The sequence below is a fragment of the Tachypleus tridentatus genome, chromosome 6, assembly GCF_004210375.1.
Source record: "Tachypleus tridentatus isolate NWPU-2018 chromosome 6, ASM421037v1, whole genome shotgun sequence".
Lineage (NCBI taxonomy): Eukaryota > Metazoa > Arthropoda > Merostomata > Xiphosura > Limulidae > Tachypleus > Tachypleus tridentatus.
In genome coordinates this window covers 99,566,603-99,581,072 of record NC_134830.1, presented here as the reverse complement: position 1 = coordinate 99,581,072, position 14,470 = coordinate 99,566,603, and the positions used below count along the sequence as shown (strand labels likewise).

Sequence of the window (14,470 nt, the reverse complement as noted above, 5' to 3'; positions counted from 1 at the left end):
TATCCTGATCAAAGAGCAAATGCAATTTTCCCATCTATAATATTAACTACCCAGAATCAGACAATATCCATTTAGGTACCCAATTATGATGAAAGATGACATCTATTCAACATCATAATGATCTGTTATATCAACATCTTTTACTTGTGACGCAAAAGCTAAGATCATAGTAAAGACATATGGCAACAACGTCCAATGGTATATAAAATTGAATAGACCTGAAGGAAATATGTTGGTCAACCTCCAATACTGTTACTCCATAAACACAGCTCTCACATAACCTTTCCTATTTAGCAATGAAATATACTGAATGGTAATAGTGTTAGCAGTTATAAGAAAGGTCTTGCATAAAGAAAGGCATACAAGGTGATAAGAATTGATCAAGGCTTTGATATCATCAGTATTAGTTTGAAGCTGTTTATAGTTCCTCTGCATAAGCGTATCCATTTTTACCTAGAATTTATGGATATTATATAAATGGTGTGCATTTTGTTTTCTTTATGGTAGGCTTACAAACTTCAATACATTCAGTTCAGGGTGGAAAGAGTAGGTCCCTATCAGATGGCTAGGACAACAAAGAGTATGAATGATAGCCTTGCAAATTTTAGTCAAAAGTTTGTTTCACGTAATGTATTACCAGTAGAAATGGAAACAGAAGTGGATGTTGGTCATTTCATTCATTTTTCTGTGTAGGTTAACAAAGCTTTGAAAGCATTACACAAAAATTCTTTAGGAAACAGAAATATTTGCCTGCACTCTCTCTGTATCAGTACATCAAAATTCAGCAACATAATTCTGATTCGGAAGATGTCACCATTTTGCGTTTTAAAGAGTAAAAAATGTTATTGAGAATTTTTCTTCTATGTACATTTTTCTCTTCAATCCATTTTTAGCACGATTTAAAGTAAGACGTGGAAATTAATGCAATTAATACAGCTTATCGCTAACTGGCAGTTGTTGCTGTCATTGCCCTTGTCACTGCAATGAATGCAAACTCCAGAATATTGGCCGAGAATTATTTAGAAAGCCAAACAATGAAAATATTTTGGAACATATGGCTTTGCATTTCAAGTAACCTGCCTTTAAATCAGCAAGTTGGTTTGGCTCAAGATATGTTTGCTCTTTTGTTATTGTGTTTCAGACAAACAGGTCCCATATATTTTTTTTCTGATTTTGGATAATTAACGAGTTCTCCGAGTCCTTTTGTTTGAAACAGGTAAATATAATGGATTCTGAATTACCTGTTAGTTAATGGAACAATAGCAATATTGGTACATGATAACTGTGTGCATACAGTCATTCATATGTGACCATTATTTTATTAGCTTGATTTTTGGTGTTGGAGTTTCAATACGTAAAAAGTAAATATTAATCATCCACTGTTCCGCCCTTCTTAGATTTCTACAAACCAAAAAAAATACAGTAGCACAACAACGGAAGGATATCAGCATGAGACATTACCCATTGGAGACAGTCAATACTGGCATTCAGTTAAACTTAGCCAATTAGAATATAAAGGGCCACGCGAGGGCCTCCTGCCTACAGAAAATCAATAACAAAGTCGTGTGTTGAAATGACCCAGACACCATTCAAAAACCAGAATCTCCTTCACTTTTTCACAGGTTACTATACATACTTTTCCTAAGAAACCATTTTATGAGAAATAGTAATTACTTCGAAAGGCTGAGAGAGCTAAAACAACCTGAAACGTGAACCACATAATTAATAACAGGTCCAAACTAAAGAATGCTGGGGTAGGAGTGAGATAGGTCTTTTCAGTTTGAATGATGTTGAAATCAAGGGAGAAAAGATTAGAGAGCAGAAGATACGAATTCTACACTTTGTTTAAAAAACTTCAGTTTTTAGTAGTTTCAAGGTGCAACTTGCATTCCTTTTTTAAAATGCTAGCGGAATTGTAAAGTGAACGCTTTACGACATCATTGCATTTTAAAACTCACTTGACTAATAACATCAATTACTATTCTAATGTCACCTCAACAACTGTGTGTTTTTTTTATTATTATTATTTAAACCACTAATCAAAAAATAAAGCCACTTAGAACTCGCGGGTATGTGTCAGACAAAATAATCGTTTCTCGATACCACACAGTGTAGTCTGCTAAGTTTCAGTTTTGTGTAAGTTCTGTCATTTCGTTTTCAAAACAAATGCTTGTGATTGTATTTTCTAAAAAACATAAAACAGCTGTGGTACCTTTAGTAAAATATTTTCGAGTGTAGATACGAACAGAATAGTATAGCAGGAAGTTGCAACAATCTAAAATAACGAGCTATTACAACCATGTTTAAATTTATAATAATTTTGAAATAAAATTTAGCCCTTACTAAATACACAGCAAATAAATACGTGCCTGACTATGGCTTTATACTAATGCTACTGAATAATAAAATATTAATATTAATTATTTCAAATAATGGTTTGTTTCTGTGTTTTAAAGTTAAGCATAAAGCTATTCATTGGGCTATCTGTGGTCTGCCCACCACGGGAATCGAAACTGTTTCTAGCGTTGCAAATCCACGAACTTCAAAAAATGGAATTAGGAAAATAAAAACCCTAGTTCCAAAAGAAATAAGTCGAGTATTCCAAAATCACCTTCCTATATTAATAACAATCTCAGGTAACAGACAGTAATAATTCACTATTTCGTGACTCAGTTTATGACACTTATAATTGGGTATTGTTTTCACTGTGTTAAGTCACGAGAGTACATCTTGTGATCGTAAATTTAAATATTCCTTTGCTACCTTAATAGTATATTTACGTCACCATGAGGGAAGCTGGCGTAAATTTTTATAATACATACGCATTTACTTAAACGTGACCAGCTAGAATTCAAGTCAGTATTTTAATGTAAATAAGAATTCATAAGATAAAAAGAATAAATAATGAACAGTAAACAAAACCATAACAAAAAATATAATTTATCATCTCACAAAGGAGGAAAGTCGACCAATAATTTAATGTTTAATTATCTATTATATAAATGTTTTGATTTTTCTGTCACCGACGCATTGTGCCAAGCCACGACTTTATGTAAACAAATTGAGCTTTTAAGGTTGAGGCAAGCTCGCAGTCTTAATATAATTCAATTCAGGTTCAATTTCTAAGAAAAATGCAATAAAAATCCTACTGTTACTAAAAACGTATGAACTGTTATTGTATATAAGAAACAGAATTCGATAGATATGCTGTATTTCAAAAAGGTGTGAATAATAGATACTGATAAATGTATGAAATAAAATTATGTAAATAAGTTATAAACTACGTAAAATTGTGTGCTACTTACATGTATAAAGATGGACGTTTGTTCAATATTACAATCATTCTAAAAAGTTTTATATACTGTCGTTGATAAATGGAAGATATTAAACCTAAAGTGATGATGTACTATAACGTTTTTTTTTCTTCTTGTTGATCAGACGACCCGCACGAAAAGCCGTGTGGTATTAAGAAGAGTGATAGTTTGGTATGTTTCCATTTTCTATAGCTCAGAGAGTGAAACACAAGATTTTCCATATTTTGGTGGAAGTACTCTGGGGTACATTTGTTTCACGTATCGAAATTTCATGGCAATCCATTCAGAAGTACGAAAGATATAAAATCTCCAATTTTAATTGAATTTATTCTTTTTTTTTTCTCTCTCTTTTGTACCGATCACGTGTGATAAAAAACTGATTAATTTTCTTTTAATTTGGTACTCTAATAAATGTTTTTTTACCTACAGTTAGGTATCCAGTGTTTTAACCACCATCATGCTCCAAGTAAACAAAAAAATGTGGCCAAGCTAACTACCGTGTTTCTCCGATAATAAGACCTACCCATAAAATAAGACCTAGTGTGATTTTTGGGGATAGTTTTAATATAAGCCCTACCCTTAAAATAAGCCCTAGTTAAGAGTGGCAGGAAGAGGAAAGAAATAAAAAAAAATAATTTATTAATTAGTTTAATAGTTAGTTAATTAGTTTGTTTAAGTATTAATCAGTTAGTTTAATAGTTTAATAATAGTTTATTTTAAATGGTTAGTTTAATAGTTTGCAACATTAAATAGAATATAATTTTTTTAGTTATTTTCACTCCAGAACAAGATGAATGTAAGAAAATGCTATTCGATCGAGTATAAAAGAAGCATAGTGGAGGAATCACAGGGCAAGAATCTTACTGCCTTCTGTAAAGAAATGTTTTTCGTAATTTCTATTTATTTAGAGGTCTTATAATTTTTACTTTGTAACTTCATTTTTTTAATATATCAAAATAAGACATCCCCCCGAAAATAAGCCCTAGTGTCATATTTTGGAGTGAAAATTAATATAAGCCCTGTCTTATTTTCGGAGAAACACGGTAATACATTTGGCCACCAATTTAGGTTTTACTCCTTCACGTCGCACGTTCAATCCTTTTTGGCGGCCTCGTTTTACACCCAGTGTTTTTAATTAGATAAATATAGAAGAAAGAACTGTGTGCAGTAATAATATCTATCTTTATTATTACTTACTACTGACAAATAAGCGAGATGATTGGCAGAATTCTAGAAGCTTTTATACAAGCGATTACGATGCTTCATACGTTATTTTATGGCTGTTTTAATATTTAGGCACTTAATACAGAAATGATAAAATAAGTTTGTTAGCGTTATAACCTATCTCATACATATTTTATTTTGATAACATGATAAAAACTTATATTTTATATACACTGACACATATACAGATGAATAAATTGACATGTAGAATAAATCTTCGACTATTAGTATTTACATTAATTGTTGTTTAAAATCTATATAATCTACAATGGGTTTGTTTTCTTAGTGAAGAAAATTACGAAGTGGGCTATCTACACTCTGTCCATCCCTAGGAAGCAAATCCCGGATTTTAGCACTATAGTATGAACTTTGTTTATAAATATATACGAATTAGCTTGTGTTAGTTATTCTTTCCTATTTATTTTATGTCAGATGCGGGATTTGAAGCATACTCAGTTCTAATATTTTGCTTCATTTTAATGAAACCAGGAACAGGCTGTGTGACAACCGGAAGTAGACCAGCGGACAAGGTAAGGGTTACTACCTTAGGCCTCATGTTGGAAGACAGAATTAAACATTTTACAAATAATTTAGTGAAGCTATACTCCTGAAACGACCCCCAAGGCTAGAAGACGATTAACTGAACCCGACTGATTTTATTATTCACGGTCAGTACCAGTACTAGGACTAATGGTCAAATGTTTACCCGATTAGCTGTCGGATAAGCAGAAAGTTATTTAAGAACAATCAAAGCCTCGAAAATTTATAAAGGTAGAGTGAAGTGTAATGTGAAGCTAAAATACAGACTTCATGTTTGGGACCAACATAATGATCGTATGTCTTGTGATGCAATAGAGTCGAGTGACCTGGAACAAACTGGTTGATGGAACCATTGGTGTTTTAGTATCGTAATGATGCCATGTATTAAGCTTTACTGTCACCCCATAATTTACATATATATAAAAATACAACCGAGGATAATTGTCACAAGTGTGAAAAAAGTGATCATTAAGGCATATTCTAGCTGGTTATGAAGTCTCACTGACTCAAGATATTTATACCTGAAAAAATTAATGTGGTTCTAGGGAGGACCAAATAAACATTAGAAGAGGGTGAAACACGAAGGTAACCAGACGGCAGGCTTAACAACTGAACTTATGAGAGAAGGAGAAAAGAGAAAAAAATGAAAAAGAATGGGAAGCACCATCCTGCTGTAACAGATTTACTGAAACTGAGTAGGCAGTTTCAGTTTGATGCATGTGACGTATATTGTTGGAAGTGCGTTGCGCAACTCCTGCCTATTTTCTAAATTTGTAGAAGCAAGAATCTCGACAGCAAGAATCAACAATATATGGTCTACGAAAACACTAGCGTGTCTTCGAACATTGTTGAACATTCTAGAATTTCTCTTTAAAGTATATAAACCAACGCACCGAGAGACAGAACAAAATATTTATTTCGTCATTACAGTCAGTACACTATAAGTCTCTAAAGCTATAATTGTGATGAATGCTTATTTATCGAAAAACTGCATATATTTGACCAGGACTGTTATAGATTTCCAACGTTACAAACTGTTCATTTTCAATGAAATAACTTCGGACGTTAGTATTTATAAGAAAACATTAAATATCTTCCGCGGGGATTCGGCATAGCCAGGTGGGTTAAGGCCTTCAACTCGTAATCTGAAGGTCGCAGGTTCGAATCCCCGTCGCACCAAACATGCTCGCCCTTTCAGCCGTGGGGGCGTTATAATGTGATGGTCAATCCCACTATTCGTTGGTAAAAGAGTAGCCCAAGAGTTTGCGGTGATGACTAGCTGTCTTCTCTCTTGTCTTACACTGCTGGATTAAGAGCGGCTAGCGCAGATAACCCTCGTGTAGCTTTGCGCGAAATTCCAAAACAATCTTCTTCGGTAAAAAGTCAGCTTACAAGTAGCATGAGGCCAGCCAAACCAGCTAGCTTAAGCGAAGTGTAACAATATCAACTCAGAATTAATTTGCTCGTCGATTAAAATACTCACTTCTAGACCAGGTAGACGACTCAGTACAGCCTATAAGTTTGTAAAACACTTGTACATGAATTATTATTTGTATGAACCGTTTTTATAAATTATAGTATTGTTTGTATATTAAAACATATTTGTATTAAGAAAGAAAATTGTGTACATCACTCCTGTAGGCAGATATAATAAATTTGATGCATATTAACATTTCATTTACTTCAAAATTAAAATTAAAACTTTCAACTATTTGAAATCGTAAGACCTAAAGTACGTAACATAATAAATCGGAGACTAGTTCGAGATAAATTATAATACATAACACTACTAACAGCCAACGACAAGAAGCTGTCAGTGATCTTAGACACGCAAATGTTCCTCCTGGACTCACTATTCTTTTGTGACTGAAGTAGAATGCAGAAGATACGTAGGCAAATCTTTCGCCGGTTTTGTAAATAAGGTGGACATTTGTCGAAAAGCCAAGAGAAGAATGACGAGGGAGGCGGGGCATCTGCAAAGACGATCCTCTGGATATGGGAGACGTATAAGAGCGAGTATACAAATTTCATGCGCGCTAAGGAAGTGAAAATATGTCTGCCAGTCAGATGATTCTTCAAAAGAATCAAACAAGAACATAAAACAAGTAACAATTATAGTGATATGCTTTTCATTACTAGGCCTAACCTTCTCTCGAGAAAAAAATATTATTTGAAAGGAACGATGAAAGTACCTCGATTGAGGATTTGCTGCTGCTTATCTGTGTGAGGCTACGTTTTGATTTATCTGTTTATAATTTTAATCTTGATAGTCATCTCCAAGTAACAATTAATAAAATTTATGTGCGTTGATTCTAATTCATTCTCATATTTCTACAAAAGAGATGAGTTGGAAAACGTTTAAAGTGTTACTATAAAATTCCTGTTTTTAATTACTTTTTTACGTAATATTTAAGAGGTTAAAACAAAGGTGACAGAAAAATGTACTAAAAGTTACAACCGGAGAAAGGCGCTAAAATACAATTCATACTAACATGTCAAATTATGGTTTCCGCTGTATGCACATAAATTACTGGTATACTGAATATTTTTAAGCCAGGTATGAAATTATTGTAACATATATTCAATGTTTTAATAGTTCACTAAACCCGATCTTCGACAAATGTACAATTGGTATTAAAAAAAAATAAACATAGAACAGATACGCTTTTCAAAATGTTCTTTCTGGTAGATTGGTTAACCATTCGTAACTAGCAGATGAAAGATTTTACTTATATCAGAAGAAGTATAACTAACCCATCCCTCACGAACATTTGTAGATTTATAACTCAGCCTGCCATTTTAAATTGAAACTCTGGAACTGAAGGCACTCTTTGCTAGAAGACGAACACCTATGATTAACTCAGTCTTTCAAAACATGCCTTACAAAAATCTAAATAATATGTAGATTTGTAAGGATTGGAGTCTAGATAAGTTCCCGATTCAAGATGAATAATTTTCGGTAATAACATAATTTCTAACCGAAATTTCTGAATAACGATCCTCAGACACTGCGCACAATGTTTTACTTATAATCTGCTAATGCAACCAGACTTATGTTAAATATTCAGACATAAAAAATCATTATGAAGAACCAGATACGAAATTTAAAAATCAGTTAAATGAAATATGCGTCATATTATAATTTTATCCTAATTTATTTTCCTGGATTTCATAAGATAGACAAACTGTAATTTGTAAAATAACGAATATGAACGAGATTTAATGTACGTATAGTTTTGGTTTAACTATTTGAATTGCTTGTTGTTTGAAAAACTTAAGGGCTACAATATGAGCCTAATTGTAACTTTCTTTCCTTGTTTAAATGCAGTTCATTATAGCATTTATATGCTATCTTTTATTAACTTCCAAGAATCAATCTTGAAATAACTTTATTCATATTAATGTAATAAATACATTATTAAATCCACTTCGCTGTTAAAAATTTCCATTATTTCTGCGGTTTTAATGAAATGATTTTATATGCTCTAGTGGTTATTTATGTCCGGTGTGTTGCCAGACATGCGAGTAGGAGCTAAGCTATGTATATTTTTGTATTGATAACTGCAAATGAAAAGATACGAGAAAGTTTTGTAAATTTTCAGTTTTTGTTTTTTGCAAAGTGATAAAATAGTGCTGTCTGCGCCTAACGATTCTAATGTTGAACTGATTAGAGAGAATGGTCAATTAAAGCACCCATCACCAATTATTGGGCTACTCTTGGCTACAATGCTTAAACATTAAAATTATTCTAGAACCTCATCAAAACAATCCATATCACTCTCCCAATCATTTGGTGAGGTAGTCTGTAGGGAGTTTCATGTCCAAAACACATTTCCTCTATGAGGTATTTCTATAATCTATCTACCGATTTCACGGTGCTCTTATTAGCAGTATCATCGCACAAAATTTCATGCTGCACTTGGCGACTTGACCCTGTGTCTTCGTTTGAAATAGCAAAAATATCTCCTCTCCAAAGTTCCACTCTCCAGCTGCTAAAGGAACGTAACTATTGAATGGATATGTTATGAAAGCAGCTTGTATACACAGGGTTTGCGTAGGTTTTTCAAACTGAGATTCTTTTAATCATATTGCGTACTATTGCTTGTAGTACATGGTTAACTGTTAACATTGAATTTTATGTCTAGAGGTTTCCACCTTTTCAAAGGTGCTGCATTTTACTTACAATGATTGGAGTACTCCTTGTTGCAGGTCTCTTTCTGGATGTTTCTGATACCTCAAGTTGTTAAATACTCTTTCTTACTCCAAATAGTTTCAAAATGTAGCTTTGATGCATACCGTTCCACGACGACTTTGTATTGGCTATATTCACCATACTTAAAATCATTTTAACATAACGCACCCAATCCAGCCACACTTGAGTTCCACGCTAGTCACAGAGTAAGCAAGACTTGCTGATATCTATGCCATTATGCTGTTCAAAACGCAAGAATCAACTACGCGTTATATCGCCGGTCACTGTTGACGGTCTACCTTAACACTTTACGCCGCTACAAATCGCCACGTTCATCGCCCAAGCCAAGCCAGGGGCAACCATCAAACCTTCCAGGACCCGAATCCTACTCCAGGGCGGAACTCTCATCCAGCACGCTACTCCCGCTGATCAAGTTTATCTATGCCAACCATGGAACACTGAAATTAAAGTGAGTTGTTCCAAAACCAAAAGTCCTGTCAGCCTTTTCTCTGTATTCCTCAGGGGCGTCGACCCAACCATACAACTAGAAGAAATCAAACAAGTCATAGAATCTCAAATCCATGCCAAGTTATATGCTGTACATCAAATTTTCTCCAGAAACATCAATCTACCTACGTACTTCATGAAGATAGTGACAACGTAGAAGTACAGTGCTGACTGTATTTAACGTGACGGGTGTTACTATCACATACTCGTATTTCACTTTAGAGCCGAACGCCCGCATCGCCGACCTTACAATTCGTAGTCAAACAAAGTGCCCAGACAATCAACAAACAACTTCTAACGCAGTGATTCTTGAACTTGTTGGAAGTACTGAACCCCAGAAGTTTCGTACTTGCATTCACTGAACCCTTCGTAATTGGAAAAATAAAATGATTTTTTTCAAATTCAAAACATAAGTAGATATTTTATTAGTGCACAAAATGAACCATGCATCAGTTGCACACAATGTCACTGTGTTCAAAGAACAAAACCAACAAAACATGAATTTCACACAAAAACATAACTCAATGAATATTTCCTGCAACTCAATGTGACTTTTGCTGTTGCCTTTCAGAGACAAATTCAGAAATATGCAGCTTCATCTTAGCAAGTGCCACTCTCATGTCATTTTCGCAACAAAGTCTGTTCCTTTTTTTTCGTTTTTAAGTCTACCATCCTCGAAAATAATTGCTCGCAAAGATACGTTGTAACAAACGGTATGAGTATCTCAAAGGCTTTCTTAGCAATAAGAGGGTACGTTACGATTTGGTGACACCAAAACGTTGAGAGCGTTGTTGTTCTGAATAGTTGCTGTTGAACTTGGCTCTACTGAAGTTCAATGATTTCGTCGAGGTATACATCATTGACATCTGCTGTCGCAACACTAAACGTGAACAGCTGGGTATGATTCTCTAGTGGGGAAGTATCCGTCGAGAGACTTTGCAAGCTCATCTAAGTGCATGGCAATTGCTTGCTTCAGTTTCCTGGGTACAGAAATGTCTCCGATTTCAGACACATGTTCGATCTTAATTAAACAGTCGTCCAGCAGGGGAATGTTTGCGAAGTTATCATTCTCTGCTCGTCGTTTCCATAACGGTAGTTTTTTTGAAATGCCTTCAGGTTTTCTTCTGCTTCGATGATGTTGATTCCATTACCCTGCATCTGTTGATTAATATGATAGAGATCATTGAAGATATCGGCCATGTACGCCAAAATGAGAATGAACTGATTTTTCAAAGCAATCTGCATGACAATGTTGGTGCTCTCGCAAAAACATGGCTAATTCCACACGCATGTCAAAAACATGATTTAGCACCCTTCTCCGGGATAACCATCGAACGTTAGAATGATACAGAAGTACCTCGAATTCAGAGCCCATTTCATTACACAGCTCTTTGAAAATGCGGTGCTTCAGGGCACTATTTCGCACAAAGTTCATACATTCCACTACAATTTTTAACAAAAACCTTGCCAACGGATGCCCGTGTAGAACACAGTGCGTTACAATGATGTGAGGTGCATCAGCTTTCACCAGTGCACCAAAACCAGTGGAGCTCCGTCCAAAAAAACTGCAGAAACCATATCCCACGAAAAATCGTTGTCTCTGAAGAAGTCATCCACAAGTTTCTTCACGTCAGCTGCCTTAGTTGTTGTTGTAAGAGGCTTACAAAATATAAAAATCTTTTATCTTGTCGTTCTTTACATAGCGCACAAATACAACAAGTTGGCTTAGATTGGAAACGTCAGTGGTCTCGTCGAGTTGAAAGCTGAATTTTGCTGGACTTGAAATCAGATCTGCAACTACTTGAGTCAAGATGTCATTGCTCATGTCATCTATTCTGCTGCTGATGGTGTCATTTGAAAGAGGAATTTGGGATAACTTATTTTCAGCAGCTTTTCCCAGCATGATATTCGTCATCTTCAATGCAGCTGGTTTTACGAGTGCTTCACCAATGGTGTGTGGTTTGCCCTTCTTTGCGATCAAGTACACAACTTCGTACGATGCTGTGAGGATCGGTTTGTCGATGGGTACAAAGCCAAGAACAGGCAAAGTAACCTTTTCGTCGAACCTGGCTCTCTTTACCTTGAATTCAGCAAGCGTTGTGTTCTTGTATTTTCAATCTACATGCAGCTTTAGGGAGTGTTCTCTTAGTTTTGCCGGTGCTAGACTAGAATTGCTCAACTTGGCATTGCAAATCATGCATTGAGGACGCTGACTCCCATCATGTTCCGTTACACACGTGAATCCGTATTGTACGTATGTGTTCGACCACTTTCTGTTTTTGCTCGACATAGTTAATATGAAGGGATTGAAAGATTAGGAAATAAATCACAAATGAGGCACGATTACTACAGTCACAAGTCGACTACTAAGCGCACGAAGTTCCCTGCAGCACAGATATTAAGGCCAAGTGATGTGACGTGATCAGCCGCAGCTAATGATGGCCAAGTGAAGCATGACGTCACGAATCATACGAGTGGGGTGAACGAAACAGACACACACACAGTGTCTTGACCTCTGCCGAACCCCTGGGGTTCGATTGAACCCAGGTTAAGAATCAATTCTAACGGAAAACTACAGAAATACCGTCAAGTCCAGAACCAGTCAGAAATAACATAAATGTGGATCCAGGCAACTCAACTCCAAAAACGACAACTCCCACTGTTAACAACACGTCAAGACTTAACAATCCAAGGAAAACAAGTGACAGTTCCTGTCAGATTTCAGTTCCAGTTTCATGGAATACAACCACCAGCCAGACTCAGACCATTCATATTACAACTATCGGCGCGTCAGTTCAAACAGAAAAACAGACAACAATAATCAGTTCCAGTTTCACGGAATACAACCACCAGTCAGACTCGGGCCGTTCATGTGACAACTATCGACGCATCAGTTCAAAGAGAGAATCAGACCACAATCACTCAGAAGACACACACGAAAATTACAAAAAGAAACAAAGCATCCCAGACCGATGAAGAACAGCCAGCTGATTCACCACCAAGCTCACGTTTTTCTCTATCACCACTCGGTATCAGGTGTGAACGCAAGTTCAACCTGAAGTTCCTACCTATTCTACAAGACCGCAGCTAGCAGTTTTCCTAGTTACCAGACAACCAGCCACATGTATACCATTGACACAATCCATCAGTTTTCTTTTTATTCCAAAATGTTTCAAAAGCTATGATTTTCTTCCCAGCTACTTCCGGGCACAGCCTGGGTAGATTTTTCGGCACCCAGTCCGTGAAAGTGAGATTCCTTGGGGTTTTCCCGTTTCCCCCCACAGCTTAAATCTCTGGCGTTGGATCTGTAGATCCAGCCAAGGAAACATTCTTGCCTAGTCCTGAAAATAGCCGTTCAAGTCAATTTTAAGTCAATCTCAAATAAATGTTTAGTAATCGCCAGCCGTCAGCTTATTCTAACCACGGGCTCTGGCCTGTCTTACTTCCCTTATGCAATTCTTGTCCAGGTCTCCCTTCTCTCGCGTCACTTTCATATCCACCACCTCACTTCTTCACCTTAAAGAAATTAAAACAAAATAAAGACAAACTTCCATGTAAAGTTCAATAATCTTTCACGTGAGGGGACGAAGAGGAACCACAACGTTCCTGACCACCCCAGTTGGAAAGAGAATTCTTCAGACTTCTCTCTCCCTGAACTCATCAAGTTCGTTTGCATTTTGCACTCAATTCTCTTAAGTGGGATTTGACCGTCACTCTTAGCATCCCTGACGCAAGCGTGTTCTAATGAGGATAAGTCACATGGTATCACTACGTGTTCTGGGTTCACGAGTTTTTTTTTTAGAAAAGAAGGAATGTTGCATTTAAACATTGTGTTTTAGCATTTCAACATGAATCATACGAAAAGATCAACCAGTAAAAATAACTGTCCAGTTTAGGTAAAACAACAACCACATACACCAGTTGTGTTGTGTTTTGTTTTTTGTTACAGTCATAAAATAATATTTACAATTTTTAATGTTTTGCAGGTTCAGTCAGTGAGAAATTTAGTCATATAATCAAGACTCGTCATCAAGTGTAGCTCTCAAAATGATCGTTTAACCTAGACATGCCACATACCACAATAGCAGATTGTCACTTTAAAAAGTGTCAGAAATAAATAGTAGTTAATTTTACTGGTTACAAAACTTTTATTACCCGTTTGCTTGTTAAAATTATTATTTTAAATATATCACTTACAGTCTTTGGCAAATAGCGATGCAAACGTGAGAGGTAATTATATAACTTCTACCGTCTTCATTTTCTATCTTAAACTATTAATTTAAAAATGTTGATGCTTTTTTCTCCAAACTCTCTTTCACTGCTTCACCCTGTTGCTGTACGGATAATGCTAATTTAAAACAAAGTTCTAACAAAACAGTTAAGGTGAAATTTCACATGCTTTGTGTTTTAAGTCCCTCCCATAAGATTGATTTCATTGTTGCCAGTCCAAAGTGGCTTGTTTTATTCTTCAAAAATACTAACGAGGAATAAAGACGTGTGAAATACCTTACAAATCAAGTCTGTAAAGCTATCATTTTTAGTAATTTCTTTGAATTTTTGATACAGTTTGAAATACAGCTTCAAAATTAATCATTGTTGAAGTTGATAATACTGACTGTGACAAAGAGACATATTACTCTATTCTCTTCCAGAAGCCTTTCTAGATAGTATGCTGAATTCTTTTTTTTATCTT

General features: G+C 35.5%; 1 protein-coding gene across 3 annotated transcripts in view; it reads left to right on the top strand.

The window, feature by feature from the left end:
- LOC143253173 (uncharacterized) overlaps window positions 1-7,743 on the top strand; it is a 75,876-nt gene extending 68,133 nt beyond the window's left edge. For all 3 annotated transcript variants that reach the window (XM_076506562.1, XM_076506561.1, XM_076506564.1), the window contains one exon: window positions 5,028-7,743. In XM_076506562.1, the coding sequence (XP_076362677.1) occupies window positions 5,028-5,149 (122 nt within the window). In that variant the 3' untranslated portion in view covers window positions 5,150-7,743. The remainder of the gene's footprint in view (window positions 1-5,027) is intronic.
- Window positions 7,744-14,470: the final 6,727 nt, after the last annotated feature.